The sequence below is a fragment of the Lonchura striata genome, chromosome 7, assembly GCF_046129695.1.
Source record: "Lonchura striata isolate bLonStr1 chromosome 7, bLonStr1.mat, whole genome shotgun sequence".
Classification (NCBI taxonomy): Eukaryota; Metazoa; Chordata; class Aves; order Passeriformes; family Estrildidae; genus Lonchura; species Lonchura striata.
In genome coordinates, this window is record NC_134609.1 from 17,999,743 (window position 1) to 18,015,523 (window position 15,781).

A 15,781-nucleotide genomic window follows, 5' to 3' on the forward strand; every position below is an offset into this window, starting at 1 on the left:
CTCCCAAAATATCTTTATAGTCCAAATTGTAGTGAGGACAGTGTCCCATATTTATAATAACTTAATGAAGGCAAAAACATTTATAGGTGAAGAATATCTCCTCATTAGTCAAATCCCAAAGATGACCCCTCAACTAAGTTTGATCTATTGGACTCTAGCTTTCAAATATTGTTCAAAACTGCACTTCCAATGCTTTGAGGGTCTGTCAAAGCTCAGCATTCACTTAAAACCAATTATTTATAAAGGATATTTTGAGAAAAAAAGACTTTCTGAAAGAAAAAAAAGGTAGCTCTAAACAGAACACTTGGAATTGAAACTAGGTTATGCTTTGGATTGTATTTAAACAAGTATGAAGGAGAAAAATAATTTATCTGCACTCTTTCCACCATCACAATATCAAAGATTGAAACAATCAGCTGTATGTTTAACACTGAAAAAACTGATGGCTTCCACCTCTTTCTAACTATAGCTTATTTATTTTTTAATTTACAAACTTTCCCTCAAGTTTCAATCCTTTGCAAATCACATTGAATACTCACAGAAATGCTGAGTCTCAGCAACACTTATGAAACCAATCCAATACAAAAAGCCAAGTCTAGAAATGGTTGAAAATTTTCTAAGGAAAGGAATTTGTCAGAATCATGAATCAGTGTTGATTCATTAATTATATGCCAACTCCTTGGTTTGGGATTCTACAGAATGATTCATAGGTCCAATTGAGTTCCACCCTTGTTTTCTGGCAGGCTTCTGGAGGTGCTGGAGCTGAACACCTGATTTCTAACAGAGCTGGTGTAAGAAGGACACCCTTCCCAGCTCTCTCATAAGAGCAGTGAAAACCCCAGGGATCCTGAAGGCAAACATCTGCCTAGGGCACCAATGCACACTAAGCAGCTGTAAAGTCTCACAAGGAGCAGACTTCATTTCAGAACTCCACGGGTCACTGTTTGAAAAAGAAACATAAAAGCAAGATGAGGAGAATATGGAAAAAATAAGGAAGAGCTAGGACAGCTGGTGGAAAACTCAAATATTTTTCCCCAAAAAAATTTGGCATTGGAACAGAAGCACAGGGCCAGACTGCGAAGTCCCTCATTCATGGAGTATGATTACTGATGCCAATAATATTTTGCCAACTAGATAGAAATGAACATATTTTTTTGATATATTTTGTCCCATTTTGTTTTTAAAGGCCATTCTTCACAAAGAAAAAATACTTGAGCTCAACCCTTACTGCTTGTTAGTCATAAATGAGCAGCACAGTTATAAGCTAGATACAACTTTCTTCTGAAATGCGTGTCATGTAAGATGCACATAGATAAGCATCTATTTGTGTTCAGTGTTCATGGACAAAACCAAACCAGCTTCCTTGTAAAGAAGTAAGTTATTTTTTCATCAGCTATTAATATTTGTTGCTGTGGTTGTTGTGGGGTGGTGCCTAAACACAAGATCTGAAATGTCTGATCGATGGAAACATGCCAAAGTAGTACCATAACTCAATACCATGCATTAATACCAATATAAAGTTTGATACACTGAAGCACTTACAGAAGACATGAGCTGATTTTTAAAATCTTGTATAGCAACAGTTATTGTTATAGAATAAGCAATACTTCTAGATGTAGTAACACAGAGCTAAGAAATACACAAGCTAATTCTCATGAGTGCAAAATACAAATAAAAAAAATCACAAAAGCCATTTCAAAAGTCTGAGTGGTAACTGTATAAAATGAATTTATTAAGATCATGTGATTAGCAAGTCTTGTGGAGTATTTTACATTAGTAAAACTTATGCTACTTACAATTTTATTGTCGTTCAAAGGCAAGGTGTGGGTTTAAGCGAATGGTAATTTTTAATTGACAAAACCCCAAAAACTACTAACAAAACCAATTTTTAAAAATAAATGCATACAGATAGAATATGTGAAATGTATGTCTGAAGATAATGTTATTATTAACATTCTTAAATCATGAAGGTAGGAGGTAAATATTTAATGTTTTCACATTTGACAATTTTTAGAGAAATAGCAACATGATTTACTTCCCTCAGGCTAAGTCCAAATACTATAATTAATGACATGTTAAACCTACATATGGTAAATAAAATAAATCATATTAAAAGTAGAACAAAAGCAAGAAAACCCTGTTGAGGACCAAGTCCTTCAGCGTTTAAACCAGTAAGAGCTAAAAGTTAGTAGTATTGTATTAGTAAGAAAAAATAACAGTATTTAAAGGAAAGTATGGCCACGCCGTGTATTTACTGAGGAAGATGGGAGAGAGTTGAGATGTAATATTGCTGTTACTGACAAAGAAAAGGAAAAGCCTTCCTCTTATACATTGAGAAAGCTACAGTTTAGCATGTGCACATGCATTTCTGTCAAACACAACAGTACAACTGCAAAATACCAGACATGTATACACTCCCATTTCTTACATTGTTATCCTTCTCTATCAAACACTTGATGAGATACTTAGTTCACTTCTGCCCTTCCCTTCTCTCAAAACCTTTATTTTTTTTAACACAGTTCTAAGCAAATCACTTTCAGAAGAGTGCTCAAGCATGTCTTGCCCTACTTCTCATTCAGCACTACCATTGCTCCCTCTGGTAGAAATACGTGTATTTTGAACTTTTGAACTTTGATTTTTAGCCTTAACATTCTGGCCTTGCATAATCCTGAGTAGCTCAACAAATTTTCTAGCAATAGCGACACATTTCATGGCCGTTTAGAAGGTCTTGTAAGTATAAGCTCTATGAATAGGTTAGCACCAGAGTTTTACAAGTTGAAGATCCAAATTTCACATGGTTATCTTGTATTGGATGCTGCTGGAGCACTGTGATCTACAGAAACAACCTCAGGAGCAAAAGCCATACTCAAATGTGCAGACAGACATAAATTGGCAAAGTGACTCTTGTGCCAAATACAGATGAAAAAGCAGTTTCACATTTACTGTCTTCACAATGCCAGGAGTGCAGAAGCAGAGCAATGAATTGCTAAAACTTACATCCAGATCTTACTTTCATTTGGAAATAGGTTAGTCTGATGACTTTAATCAAACAATAAAAAAAAAAAAGTTGAACGATAGCATTCCTCTCCTTCTTTGGTAAGGAGAAATAGACAGCCAATTATTTATGTCAGTTACAGTTTTCATAATACACAACATAAAAGCAAGACACACCAACAGCCAATGAATAGCAGAGGATCTGTGTTTCTGAATTATATGCACAATGTGACAGGATATAAGTGTACTGTGTTTATATAAAAATAGATTCAACAGTTAATGAACTATGTTTTGAACTCTCCTAGGCCAGATTGGCAATAGAAGCTGGTATTTTTTAGATATTGGTTTTCAGGCTAATTAATTATTTATGCTAAAGAAGAGTAACAAAATTAATAAGCCTTTTCATCTATACTCTTTAATTTTATCTTTGTTTTTCTTCTTTTAATCAGTTGCCAGTGATTCAAATCTCATAAGTCAGCATTTTGTAATTCCATGTTATGAAATACAATAATTTCAACTTGAGAAAGCATTTTATCTTGCTTCACTTAAGTATTTTCTTGGAATTAGGTCCAGTAGATGAAGTCAACTCAATCCAGTTTTACAGTCTAGACCCAGAACAGAACAGATGAAACATAAATAATTACTGAAATGTTGCTTTCATCCTGCGCAGTGTGTCCTGAATTTTTCGAGAATGTTTTTCTGCTGGTATCTGATGGAAGTTGGCACAGTTGTCAGCTGCCAAGGCAGAAATGTCTGCATCTTTAAAACGAGTTATTCTTTGTCTGAGGTAAGACTGCAGCTTGAAATCTGGTGCATATGTATAAGGATTCTCTTGAAAGGCATGAACTTGGCTCACAACTTTTGCAATATTTCTTGTAAGAGAATATAGTAAAAAAGATTAGTTTGTTTTGCTGATGATAAAAAACAAAAGCAGAAACAAAACAAAAAAACTTAAAGGAAATTCAGAGGCATCCAGCATTTTATTCTATTGTATATGTACCTCTAGTTACATGTCTAAACAAATTAAACTATTTGGACTGTTAATTGTGGAATGCTGCATTAGCTCTCATTATCTCATTAGACAATAGTATAATGAAAAACATAGGTGATATATGCACAGAATTAAAAGAATTACCTAAGTTTAGTCCACTTGTGAGCTCCATTTGTCATTGTGAATCCTCCAGTTTCAAGCTGCTGGACATGCATAGCCAAAACATGGGCTGACGGAATTGTTGGAAGAGTTTTGAATCTGTCTCCTTCCATCAGACATAAGCTGTCACTTTTTAAAAACACCTAGTGAAAAAATGCACACAGATTAATCTTGGGGAAGGTTTTACAAGTTCTCCATGTACTTAACACTATCTATTTATTTGCCATGAATATTAACTTTTGGCACTGAAGTTGAAGATACCACTTATGAATTCATCTGATGGCAAACTTTTTAAAGTACACAAATAAAGTAACTTTGATCAAAAGATATTTCATACATAATTTCAATTACTCTAAATCACAGGCAAAACTACATTTTAAAACCTCAATGTTTCAAAATTGTACAGATCAATAAAAGAATGCCTATAATAAAATAGGCATTTAAGATTTTTCAGAACACATTACAGCTGCAAAGCTTCTGCAGAAATTTTCTAACCCAATGTAGCATATCTAATGTTTGAGCTTGCTTTTGAAATTTTAATTTGTCACACAGGACACATGTTAACAAAATACTGAGATTAAAATTTATGTAAACTCTTGGATTAGCAGTAAAAAGTCTTCAATCAAATTAAACTCACAATTAAAGTAATAATTATAATTTTCATCCTGCAGAGACACCCATTTAAGCAGATTTTGCACCTTCTCCAACCCCAAAGATGTAATTTTGCATTAAGAACTTATTATATGATACCTCAACAGCCTTGAGCTCCTCCATTATCCCAGCTACTTTTGCAGGTAGAATTTTCCAGGCCTTATAACAAAACAGAATATATATTTTTTTCACATTAGTGTCTGCATTGGAATAAGATTATATTAAGCAAAATGGTTAGAGAACAGAGTCCCAAACTTACTGGCAACTGTCGTATAATAAGATTTTCCAAGCCTGCTAGGATTTGCATTGCAGTAGCAAAATTTCTTTGTTCATAGCAGCATTTTGCTATGAGAAGAAATTTTGATAACAAGCTCACCTGCCACTGGAAAAAAAAAATTAAGATATATAATATATACATGTACACAGTAAATGTACAGAATAAAATTAAATGAGAAGGAATAACAGGTATTTCCTTTTTCAATTTGTTATCAAAATTGCTGACTGTATTTACATTTCCCTTCACACAGTTTTCCCCTTCCTATTGCTCAGGTGTCCTTGAAGAAAGTGTGACCTGTATTCCCCTCAGACAATCCATTTCTTACATTCTATTAGATTGTTTAGATTTGATACTAAAAAGCATCCAAGACCCTCCTTGTGACAACAAACCAAATTGTTAACTGCCCACTCACAGGGTGAGTGTATTTCAGACCATTTCTTGCAGGTTTGATACACAACAAGTCATATATAATGACAAACACATAACTCTTTTGTAGTTAACAGTACAATGAACAATGACAAACCTTAGTTGTGTGACATGTTACAATTTCAGCAGCAACCCAGGTGCTGATACTGTCTGCATTTTTCAATAATTGCAGAAGGTACTGGTCTTGTATGCACTTTGACAGAAAAAGATTACAGACTTTAAGTGAAACTGTCTCAGTAGAAACTGCCCTAAGGAAAATACAGAGAAAAAAAAAAGGCAAAAATAATTCTAGCTGATACTGTATTTTTAAAGAAAACCTTGATTGTGAAGAAGTCAACTTCTAACAATTTAAAATGATTTTGCATTGCTTGGCATCTTGATTTTATACTTCATGATGTATGTGGTGAGCCATGTTACTTTTTCTTCCTTATAATTACAAGGTAAGTATATCTGATTAAAAAAATAAGCTTATACAGAATACATTTCTGTACATAAAACCACTTTCACCACTTATTACTGCATAATAAAAGCCCAGCCAATCTGACACAAAATAACAGCCAGAAACCCAATCTCAAGAACTGCAGCCACATAAGAAATTGAGCCTGATATCAAGTGACACCACACATGCCATTTCCCACGACTGAACCCCAAAATCTGTATAAACCAGGTGATCTAACCTTGGCCATTGAACAATCTGAGTTGCTTTAGATGTTCATTAGATTTCCTTAGAAGCAAAAATCTACCATACGTAGTGCAATTAACAACTACTAATTAGAAGCTAACTGAATCCCCTGAGTATCTAAGAAATAGACCATCATAAAAGTAATTAGGTCTATGTGGTTGGATGAAAACATTAATTACTGATGAGCAAATAATTTAAGTAGGTTGGCAATCACTCCAGGAACTATAGGAAAATTCCTGTATGCCTCTGAATACAAATAATTCATCTCACTAACATACAGAAGGAACATTGTACAGAGAAGCTGTGGAGTCTCCATCCACCTTCAAAACCCAACTGCACACAACCCTGGGCAACCTGGTCCAGCTGACCTTGCTTTCAGCAGGGGCTTGGACTACATATCCTGAGAGGTCCCTTCCAACCTCAGCTATTCTGTAAGACTGTAAATGTCTTTGAGATTTTATATAGACATTCATGACCACAGATCTACTTTAGAACCCATGACACTTTTTCCCTGCCAAAAATGAAACCTTTCAAGAAACCCTCAAAACAAGTTATTAGAAATAAGAACTTTTAGCCTCAACTCACTTCACATTTCAAAGAAATCACCTGGTAAATGTAGCCTTCCACATGCACATACATGCATGTGCACAGGTACATACCCATATCCTCATATGAAATCTCCTGAAATTAAATAACCCATATAAACAGGCTACCTAGCCTGTAAAAAAAAAAAAAGTAAGTTTAAATTGTTGCTCTGTTTCTGGCGGTATTAAAAGTGAAACACTCAAGTTATTGTGCATCAACAGAATTGAAAGATAGTTAAAACAAGCAACTTACTTTGGCACAGCAACACATTTGTCTTTAACACCAAGTGCTCTGGAATTTAGGAAGTGTACTGGGTGGCATTTATTAAATACTTCCTAAACAAAAAATCAAGATATATCTGCTGTTAGTTCTAACAGTTCTTTTAAACATGCTCGGGGATAAAAATGACAGAGTATGGTCCCCTCCCACCCCACCAGCATGAATTATGAGCATGATCACAGCCTAAGAATAGCATTAGATATTATAAATTTCACTGTGGAGATTTCAAGAGAAAAATTGTAATTCAAAGTCTTATAAAATAGTATGACATCAGCTTGAAACAAGGTTGGGAAATGGTAAAGAAAGAAGAGAAAGAGTAAGAAGATAGATATTATTTGTACTTCTAAATAAACCTAAGACCTTTGTACCTGTTGCAGCAGGGTCAGCTGCCAGCAAAGCTGCTGGGCACTGCACTCCATCAAGAGAACTGGCCCCACTTCATCTGCTCTAGCTAAGGAGACTGAAGAATCTTCTGTGACACTGCTGCAGCAGGGCTTTGGCAAAACTGCTGAACCTGTGTGCAGTCGCTGTCTCTGATACTGTGCAACTGGTCCCATACCTTTGGATAGCTTCCAGTAGAAGTTCTATAGAAAAAATAAACGTAAGGTTACAACTTCTTTAAAACAAACTCTCAGTCTCCCGTTGATGTAACTTTCAAGAAGGTGTTGTTAAGAGAAATACCTTTGTGCATGCAAAGCTCTTCAGCTAACCTTCAAGGTTAGCCCAGAACAAACTGGTTTACTCAACACTGCTATTTTAAGCTAATGTAATATGCACAGTGGATGAGTCTAAGCAGGAGGCTGCCAGATCTCAATCAACAATCAGTGTTTCAAACAAACCTTTGTATATTAAAGCTTGCTACCACAAAATATTTTACTTCTTTTTGCTTAGAATCAAACATCCTTTTTCCAACAATTAGTTTTCCGTTCTTCCACTATCCATTATCATTATTGTGCAGTGACAATAAAAAAAGTCCACATTCCTCTACTCTGTTTGTCCTTTCTTGGCTGAATCCCCAATATACCCATAGAATTGTACACCTTTATCATGAGGCTGATGTTTAATTCAGCTTGCAAATTATTGCTACATTTGACTTCCACATGTTATTTTGGTCACTCTGTAAAGAGATCTGTTTTGAGGAAAAGCCTGCAGTATGTTCTGGTTTCAGGGGCCGTAGAAGACAATAAAATAGTAAATGCAGACAAAATTTCAGACAAGTTCTTGCTACAAGCTTTGAAGTTCTATTAGGGAACCTTATAGCTCCTGCTGGTTTTTTGTATTTATAATCTTACAAAGATGCCTAATAAAAAGCATTAATGGTTGAGAAGGGGGCAAAGGTTTCCTAATAACTATGAGCCACATGCTAGTGTCAACAGTGAAGAGTTCTACTCTCAAAATTTTGATTATCTGATCTGTGATTACTAAAACAGCTGTCAGGAGTTAAAACTTAAGATTATTGTCATGGTTACAGAACTGACTAACTTTCAAAAGAAAATTTAAAATGCAGGTGCATAATTCTAACTAAGTAGTTCTGGACTCTAAGTTGGACACTTCTGCTTTTGTCAAAACATAATATATGGAAATGTGCTCCATACACTGCAGTCTGAAGAAAAGACACACCTTTCTGGAAACATCTTCTGAGAGCTTTTTACATAGGGAATGTAATGTTTTTCTGCCTTCCTCACTTTCTTCTTCACATTTGTGCACACCAGAGCACAGATGTGCACTGCCACTTTTCCTGGCAGAGGCATCCTCGAGCAGTGACAACAAGCGCTCCCCGTAGCCATTTAATGAAGCAACCTGGGAATGCAAAACAGGCTAGCAGAACACGGAACTCAATTTCCCAGAAACTATAAGCAAGTTGCAAATACAGTTGTAAGATTCTTACCTGTCCAAAACCAGGCACACTGAACATAGCTGTCAAATACAGCATTATTTTTCTTGTATTTATTTTAATTGTACTTAGATACTTAGAGCAGCTTTTTGTAATAACTGATACATATCGCATAACTGACTTTTTTTTTTTTTCCTAAAGGATCTACTGAAATTCTGGATTACCTTGGAAGAAATAAATTCTTTTAGGGTACCCAGAAGATCAGTGTTTGTTGCAAAGTCTACACTGTAACAGTCTTCAATCCATGCCTGCAGGATGTAGAAACTGCGGTTACATATTTTGGTAAGGGATGTGGAAGGATCCAGGCTTGCACTGGTGAGAAGAAAAAGAAACTTTACAAAATTGATATCCAATTCAAATTTAAAAATAAGCACTGACAAAACCCACAAGTTTTATTTGGTATTTAGTGTAGTATCTTAAATTCCTAAATTTCATGTCTCTAGAATCCACGGCTCTATAGAAACAAAGCTGAGGTTGTAATTACTACCCATTAGTGGATAACTGGTAAAAGTGAGAAGCAGAACTGAGAAGTAAGCACATTGTCAGATGCAGCTCTTGCTCTCATTTTGCTCTCACTTCTTAAGAGAATCTTACAAAAACAAACATAAAAATTCATTTTAATTAAGCAGGACTTTTGAGAAACAGCTATTTGTTATTGGGAGGAAACTCAATTGTGTTTTGATAATGTTTTTAATGGGAATTTACTGTACCTGGATAAAGTGCTGCTGATTCTATCAAGAAGAAACTGCAAAAATTCTTCTTGTGTGCAGAAATAACGAAATGTATAAAGAAACTGCTGCACATAACCTTCTAAAAAGGCATTTCTGTAAAGCACAAGAAAAACTTCAGACAAGCCAGAACACATCTTCAAGTATAGCAACAGCAAAATAATCCTCAAAATATCATGAATAGGCATTTTAAATTCTCAAACTCTTCATAAAACCTTGGTTCTTTTAAAAATTATTTTTACACATCAAATACTGTGATTGCTAACCTTGAAAGCATAATTTGTTTTATAAAGAGTTTCTCTACTTTAAATTTTGTGAGTAACCACTTTGACATTTCCATTATTAAGACATATTGCAATCTAAATAGTATGGAAGAACTATTACATTTTCTTTTTTTTTTTTTTTCTATCATCTAACTTGATGCTGCTTTAAAGCATTTTTATTATAATAACAGCATAAGAAGTAGATACATTAAGCAAGAAAATATTTCCTGTAGCTCTAATTAGAGTAGTTACTTTAACAACAGAATACACTTATTATACACATACTAAAAATTAGGGCATTTTATTTTTTATACACACACACAGTCTCAAGGTCTTAACACAGGTAAATTGTCTTTTCTCCCTATTGGCCTACAGGTGACCATGGAAGTTTGAGTTTGATGAATATGGAAAGTCCAATTCCAAAACATTTCCTTCACTTTGTGCAAAATATTAACTACCAGGAAAAGCAGCACTCAGTGTAACTATGTCTCAAGAGTCAGGATGAACTGGGAGAAGTAACTGGGAGGAAGTTGCTCCCTCTACAGTGGCACAAGTCTGATGGAGCCTCTGGCAATTTCCATCCTTCACACTATATCAGCTTAGGTACCTTAAAACAACACTGCCCTCACTGGAGTTGAGGGACACCTCTGTCCCCCTTTAAACCCTGAGATAAGCCTGCATCTTGATCAGTGCCAAGGACTGATTCTTGGGGCAATAATCTGTAGAATTGAACCTAAACATTTTCATACCCAGACCTTATTAATAAGAATTACCAAATTATATGATTATATGCTTATTTGAAGAATTGTTGCACTGCTGGCAGTAACATAAAGTCTTGATTCCACGGCAACTACCAGAGCAAACCTCAAATAAGTAAAAGATAAAAAGTTCAAAGTTGCTATTTTTTTTATTTATTACTAAATACTTTTAATGAAAGCCAGCCAATCTTCTGACATTTTCATCTCCATTTCTGTAACTGAGTGATCACAGAAATAACACAAACTTGATAGAAGAGAGGAGAAGTTATTAAATGTTGAGTAACTAGGATTTGTCACAGAGGCAAGTTTTTCTTGATTTAGCAGCTATGCTTCAACCCAGTCCCAATTTACGTGTAAAATAGACTATACCTAGAATATAAATAAGCCATCAAGCCAAGTGGTGTTCCAGCCTGCAGAACTCTCACTCCGTTTTGATTGTGACACTGCTGTTTCTCTGTGTTATAGTAAAGCAGCAATGATGATTCATCCATAGGTGCCATGTCCACGGTGTCAGCTTTCCCATTGTGAATGACTGTAGGAAGCACACAGGATTCCACACCCCACTGCTCTGCATACATCATCTGCTCAAAGAAGCAAGGCCATGATAAAACAAGAAATTAAAGAGGAAAATTCACACAAAATGCAATCAATTTAAAGATAAATTGCATTTATACAATCTTTTTTCAAGTAATACTAGTAGAAATTACCTTTAATAATTCTTTTGGATCTTACTTAATTTGGCAATTTGACACAAACTATTTCAAATTTCACATAGTGATCTGAGCAGCCAGTTACACTGATGCAGTAATGAAATGACAAAGGAAGCACAAGTGAAATAAAGTCTGACTTGCCTGCACATATTTCTTTACCAGTTCAAGAAACTGCACTTTTGATTTCATCTCCTGTAGCTGTCCTCTCAGTTTGGGCAGCATAGATTTAGTTTCAGGACCTTTAGATTTAAAATGCATGGCATAAGAACATCAGTGATTCAGATTTACAGAGCAGGTCCTTGCAGCCATTTTATTACTGGCAAGTTGCTGTAATCTTACCTTTCCTCCTTCTTTCTTTCTGCAATAGTTTCTGGTAAAACTTTATGGTCTTTCTGTAATTTTTTGTCTCCATCATTAGCAATTGTTCTAGTTCCTGTTTAAAAAGAAATAGGATTCTGATCAGAATTGTTAGCAGAAGGCAGTTCTAGTACAAACGTGAAGTTTTAGAGGATAATTATTTTGTATGAAGAAGAAAGAACATCCGAACAGACAAGAATATGTTATTAACAATGAAAAACTATCTTTCATATCTGTGTTTACAGGCAAGATACAGTAGAAGTTACCTGTTTCCAGAAAAGCCTTAGTGATGTCACAGTTCTACAAATTAAGAACTGGAGCAGATTTGTGTATGATCAGGCTGTGTGGAAGTTTGTCTGAATTTGTTCACAATAAATATGCCTTTAGTTATAATTGCATTTATCTGGTTGTTTTCAAGAGCATTTTTAAAACTTAAAATCAGAAGTAACCCAGAATTAAGATTTGTATGGTCTGAATTTAGTGCAGGCCCTAGAAACACTCTAAACAGCTGACTATATTTGCAGCAAGAACTGAAAGTCTGACTGAAATCAATGACTTCAAAACAAGTGTAAGTACATGATATTATACAACCAGGTCAGAAGGGAGACAAGAGAGCTGCTCTAGAAATAAAGGACATATAAATTTCAAAGTTCAATTTTCATATTTTCTATTTATGTATTTTAAGAAGTTGAAAAAAATTAAATTTCTATAGAATTATGTAACTTAAGCAATGAGTAGAAATGAAAGATTATCAGGCCCCTTAAAATATATAAATTCAAAAGTAAACATTTACATTTATAATTGTTTGCATATCAAAGGTTTCCTTATTTTACCAGCCAGTAAAAATGGGCCATCCACTTCGGGTTCAGCTTCTGATTTATTATGAAACAACAAACATGATGTGTGTTGTGCTTTATAAAAGAGGTGACTTTTGCACTTGGGTCCTAAGTTAACTACCAGTGACCCAGTTACATGAAACAGCATTTTAAATGCAGTGAGTTCATGGAATGTAGCAGACAACTCCCACAAGCAGAGTGATCAGAAAACACACAGCTCAGAGCTAACATACCAAACAACAGATTGGTAAATAGGTTAGCTTTAATGGGATGGACTTGCTAGAAAATAATTTGAGTTTAAGAAAAACCTGTCACCGTTTTTCAGAAAAGCTCAGGAGGTTTAACAATATAGTTCATTAGCATAGAGTCATAAAAGTCCCCTGGATTTTAAAAGGTACCCCCACAAAGGCATTACATAGAGAACAAGGAAAGCACAGATTCTAAGTGGAAGTTGCTCGCTTTTACTTTAAGATCTACTTTTGCTTCATCAATTAAAACAAAATCAAGGTGCTTAAGAGACTATGTAAACAGAAAGAGAATCAGAAGGACAAAGCAGTTTGTCCCCTAAAAAATCTGGGATGAGAAGCATTGAAGTCAGAGGCAAATTCCCTGTCTATTCCACAACATTTTCTGACTCAGGTCTAGAGTATAAAAAGTTTTGATGAAGATCTATGACTGTGATGTGCTCCAGTCACAGTCATTCTTAGCTCTTTTCTACAGTACCACCACCATGGGGTTGGTGCAAAGGCCAGACAGTGCTTTTCCAGTTAACTTTAAGAACAGAAAAGGGTTGTAGATTGGTGATTGCACATTTGTGTCACTGCACTTTATTTTGGAATGCTATGCCACTCCTGTGATTTATTGCTAAGACATGACAAATCCTGAGGATTTCAAACTGCTTAAGAGTCAATATTGAAAAAAATAAATGGTGTTTTGACTCACGTTAACAGAACAAATTTTATCACACTTTACCCAGCAAGATGTATCTTAATGATTTAAAATCAATGTACTTACCACTTTTTTAGCATCTATATTTTGTAACTCACTTGATTTCTGCTTTCCAAGGTTTTTCAAGTAACTATGAACTTCTGAATCAAAACATTCAGCTCCATAAAATGCACTGCTCCAACCAGGACTACAGCCACAAAAGTCAGGGAGATTGGGAGATGCCAGGTAACTGTTCCTAGCTGTCTTTATCATGGCCTGTTCCTCTGAACTTGCATTTTTTTCTGCAAAGCCTGGACCACAGCTGTTGCTTTGCAAATACTGTTGCTCTTTTGCTATGGGGATTGTACTCTGCAGAGTCAATTCATTTTTGATATTATCCAAAGGTGACTCATCAAGATCCATTTCAACTAATGATGTTTTTATCACAGGCTCAGCCTTCACATCAAAGTCTGCTTCCTCTTTTCCTAAAGAAGGTATGTAGGGGAAAAGAAATAATGGTCATGTGCTGTAATGCATGCTTTATTGAACTTAAACATGACATATACAAAACAGTATTATGAGACTATCCAAATGCTCTAACAGTGGGTTTAGATGCTTATTGTGACTTTACATTTTTTTTTCAACTACACAGTGTGAAATGATAAACGTTAAAAACATTTCAGAACTATTAAGCAATAGTTAAACAATAAATTTCTGAAAAGCACAAAGTATTTTCCATGCATATGCAACAAGGATTTAAATAACACTGAGAAACTTTAAAACAGTATTTAAATATGTCAGACCTAAGCACACACTGGTAAAATGTTTAGCTTTTAAGTTTTTTTTCCATCTGTAAGTCTTGAATCTTTTCATTCCATACAGAGAGGGCAAGAATACTTGATATAGCCAATAGATGTTAAACTTTCTACTCCTACAGGACTCGAGTTATGATGGAACTTTTTTCAGTTGTAACAACTACTCTACCAGCCTTCAGGGACTGAGATGACAGTCAAAGGTTGGTGTAATGTTGACAGGAGCATTTATACATGCCAGAAGTCTCCCTTTTCACTTGAGCAACCCTCCAGGGCTTAGATACGCCACCTTGGAGTCAAACAAAGTTAATTTCCTGGTGCAAAAAAATCACACACTCCATGGTAAAGCCTGGCTCTACATTTGCAATCATTCTGGGCCAAAATGGAAAACTGTAATATTGAACAACAGCAGCCAAGTGAAAAATTACAAATTTATGTTTTGCTATAAAAATGCACGATACAAGTGTATAAGCCCTTCTGTAAATCACACACATTTTCACTTTGCTCTAAACAAAGAAGTAACCAAGTTTAAATGCTGAAATTTGGATGAACTACCTTGAAAAAAACCTCACACTGATAAAACAGCAACCAAATAGAAGCTGTCCATCAAGGCACCAAGCCTAGAAAGGGTAATGGTTTTGTTATAATATTAGGATTCACCAGTCTCAGCTCAGTTTTAAGTTTCGTTACTGAAAGATAGCTATTTTGTAAACTTTCAATCTCAAAGTCTGTCAGGAGAAATGTAAAACCCAAACTGAAGCAGTATAAATAAACAATTCACTTCTATAGTAAACACTAGAACACAAGAAAACCACACATAGCAGTTACCATCCTTAGGGTTTTCAACAGAGACATCTGTTTAAATAAAAGTAAGTAAAAGTAAATGACATCCCACAAAATAACACTGGGTCATATGTAAGCTTTATAGAAAAGATATTTATGTCTTTAAGGCATTGATAATGCTCAGATTCAAATGAAAATGTCTGTAACTGTTAAAGGAGAGTGCCTTCCTGAAGACACAAGCAAAGTGTCTCAAAGCTTCTGTCACTGATAGATTCCCAGCACTCACAAAGATCTAGAAACATGAAGTTTCTTCTCACCCTCTGTCTGATCACTGCTTGCCAAAAAGCTTTCAGGTTTCTTCACATCTTGGAATGTATTGTCGCATTTTGCTTCATCTGTCTCAGTGATGCTGCAAACACAAGGAGACTAGGAAAAATTAATATTTCCTATACTTTTATATTTACATCAGTAAAATAAAATCTTACAAGTGACTATATCATGCACATAAAAAACTTCATAGCTTGTATCTAATTCCTAAAGTTTTCATGTTCAGCTGCAGTTATTTTACAAGGAAAAACATGTTCAGATGGTTATTCAAGCACAATAAGATAGAGACTTTCCTGTACAGCATTTGGCAAAACTCCAACACAAAGGATCAGAGCACACACA

General features: G+C 35.1%; 1 protein-coding gene across 4 annotated transcripts in view; it reads right to left on the minus strand.

The window, feature by feature from the left end:
* Positions 1 to 1,702: 1,702 nt before the first annotated feature.
* The window catches only part of KNDC1 (kinase non-catalytic C-lobe domain containing 1), a 57,246-nt gene continuing 43,167 nt past the window's right edge, over positions 1,703 to 15,781 (minus strand). For 2 of the 4 annotated variants that reach the window (XM_021536450.3, XM_021536449.3), the window contains 15 exons: positions 15,430 to 15,521; positions 13,605 to 14,002; positions 11,737 to 11,830; positions 11,539 to 11,636; positions 11,057 to 11,268; positions 9,649 to 9,762; positions 9,103 to 9,250; positions 8,665 to 8,844; positions 7,413 to 7,628; positions 7,018 to 7,100; positions 5,596 to 5,746; positions 5,055 to 5,177; positions 4,895 to 4,954; positions 4,130 to 4,287; positions 1,703 to 3,866 (listed from right to left, as the gene is read on the minus strand). In XM_021536450.3, coding sequence (XP_021392125.2) covers positions 3,635 to 3,866; positions 4,130 to 4,287; positions 4,895 to 4,954; positions 5,055 to 5,177; positions 5,596 to 5,746; positions 7,018 to 7,100; positions 7,413 to 7,628; positions 8,665 to 8,844; positions 9,103 to 9,250; positions 9,649 to 9,762; positions 11,057 to 11,268; positions 11,539 to 11,636; positions 11,737 to 11,830; positions 13,605 to 14,002; positions 15,430 to 15,521 — 2,359 coding nt within the window. In that variant the 3' untranslated portion in view covers positions 1,703 to 3,634. Of the gene's footprint in view, positions 3,867 to 4,129; positions 4,288 to 4,894; positions 4,973 to 5,054; positions 5,178 to 5,595; positions 5,747 to 7,017; positions 7,101 to 7,412; positions 7,629 to 8,664; positions 8,845 to 9,102; positions 9,251 to 9,648; positions 9,763 to 11,056; positions 11,269 to 11,538; positions 11,637 to 11,736; positions 11,831 to 13,604; positions 14,003 to 15,429; positions 15,522 to 15,781 lie in introns of all 4 variants that reach the window. The other 2 variants (XM_077784647.1, XM_077784646.1) reach the window with 1 other exon arrangement.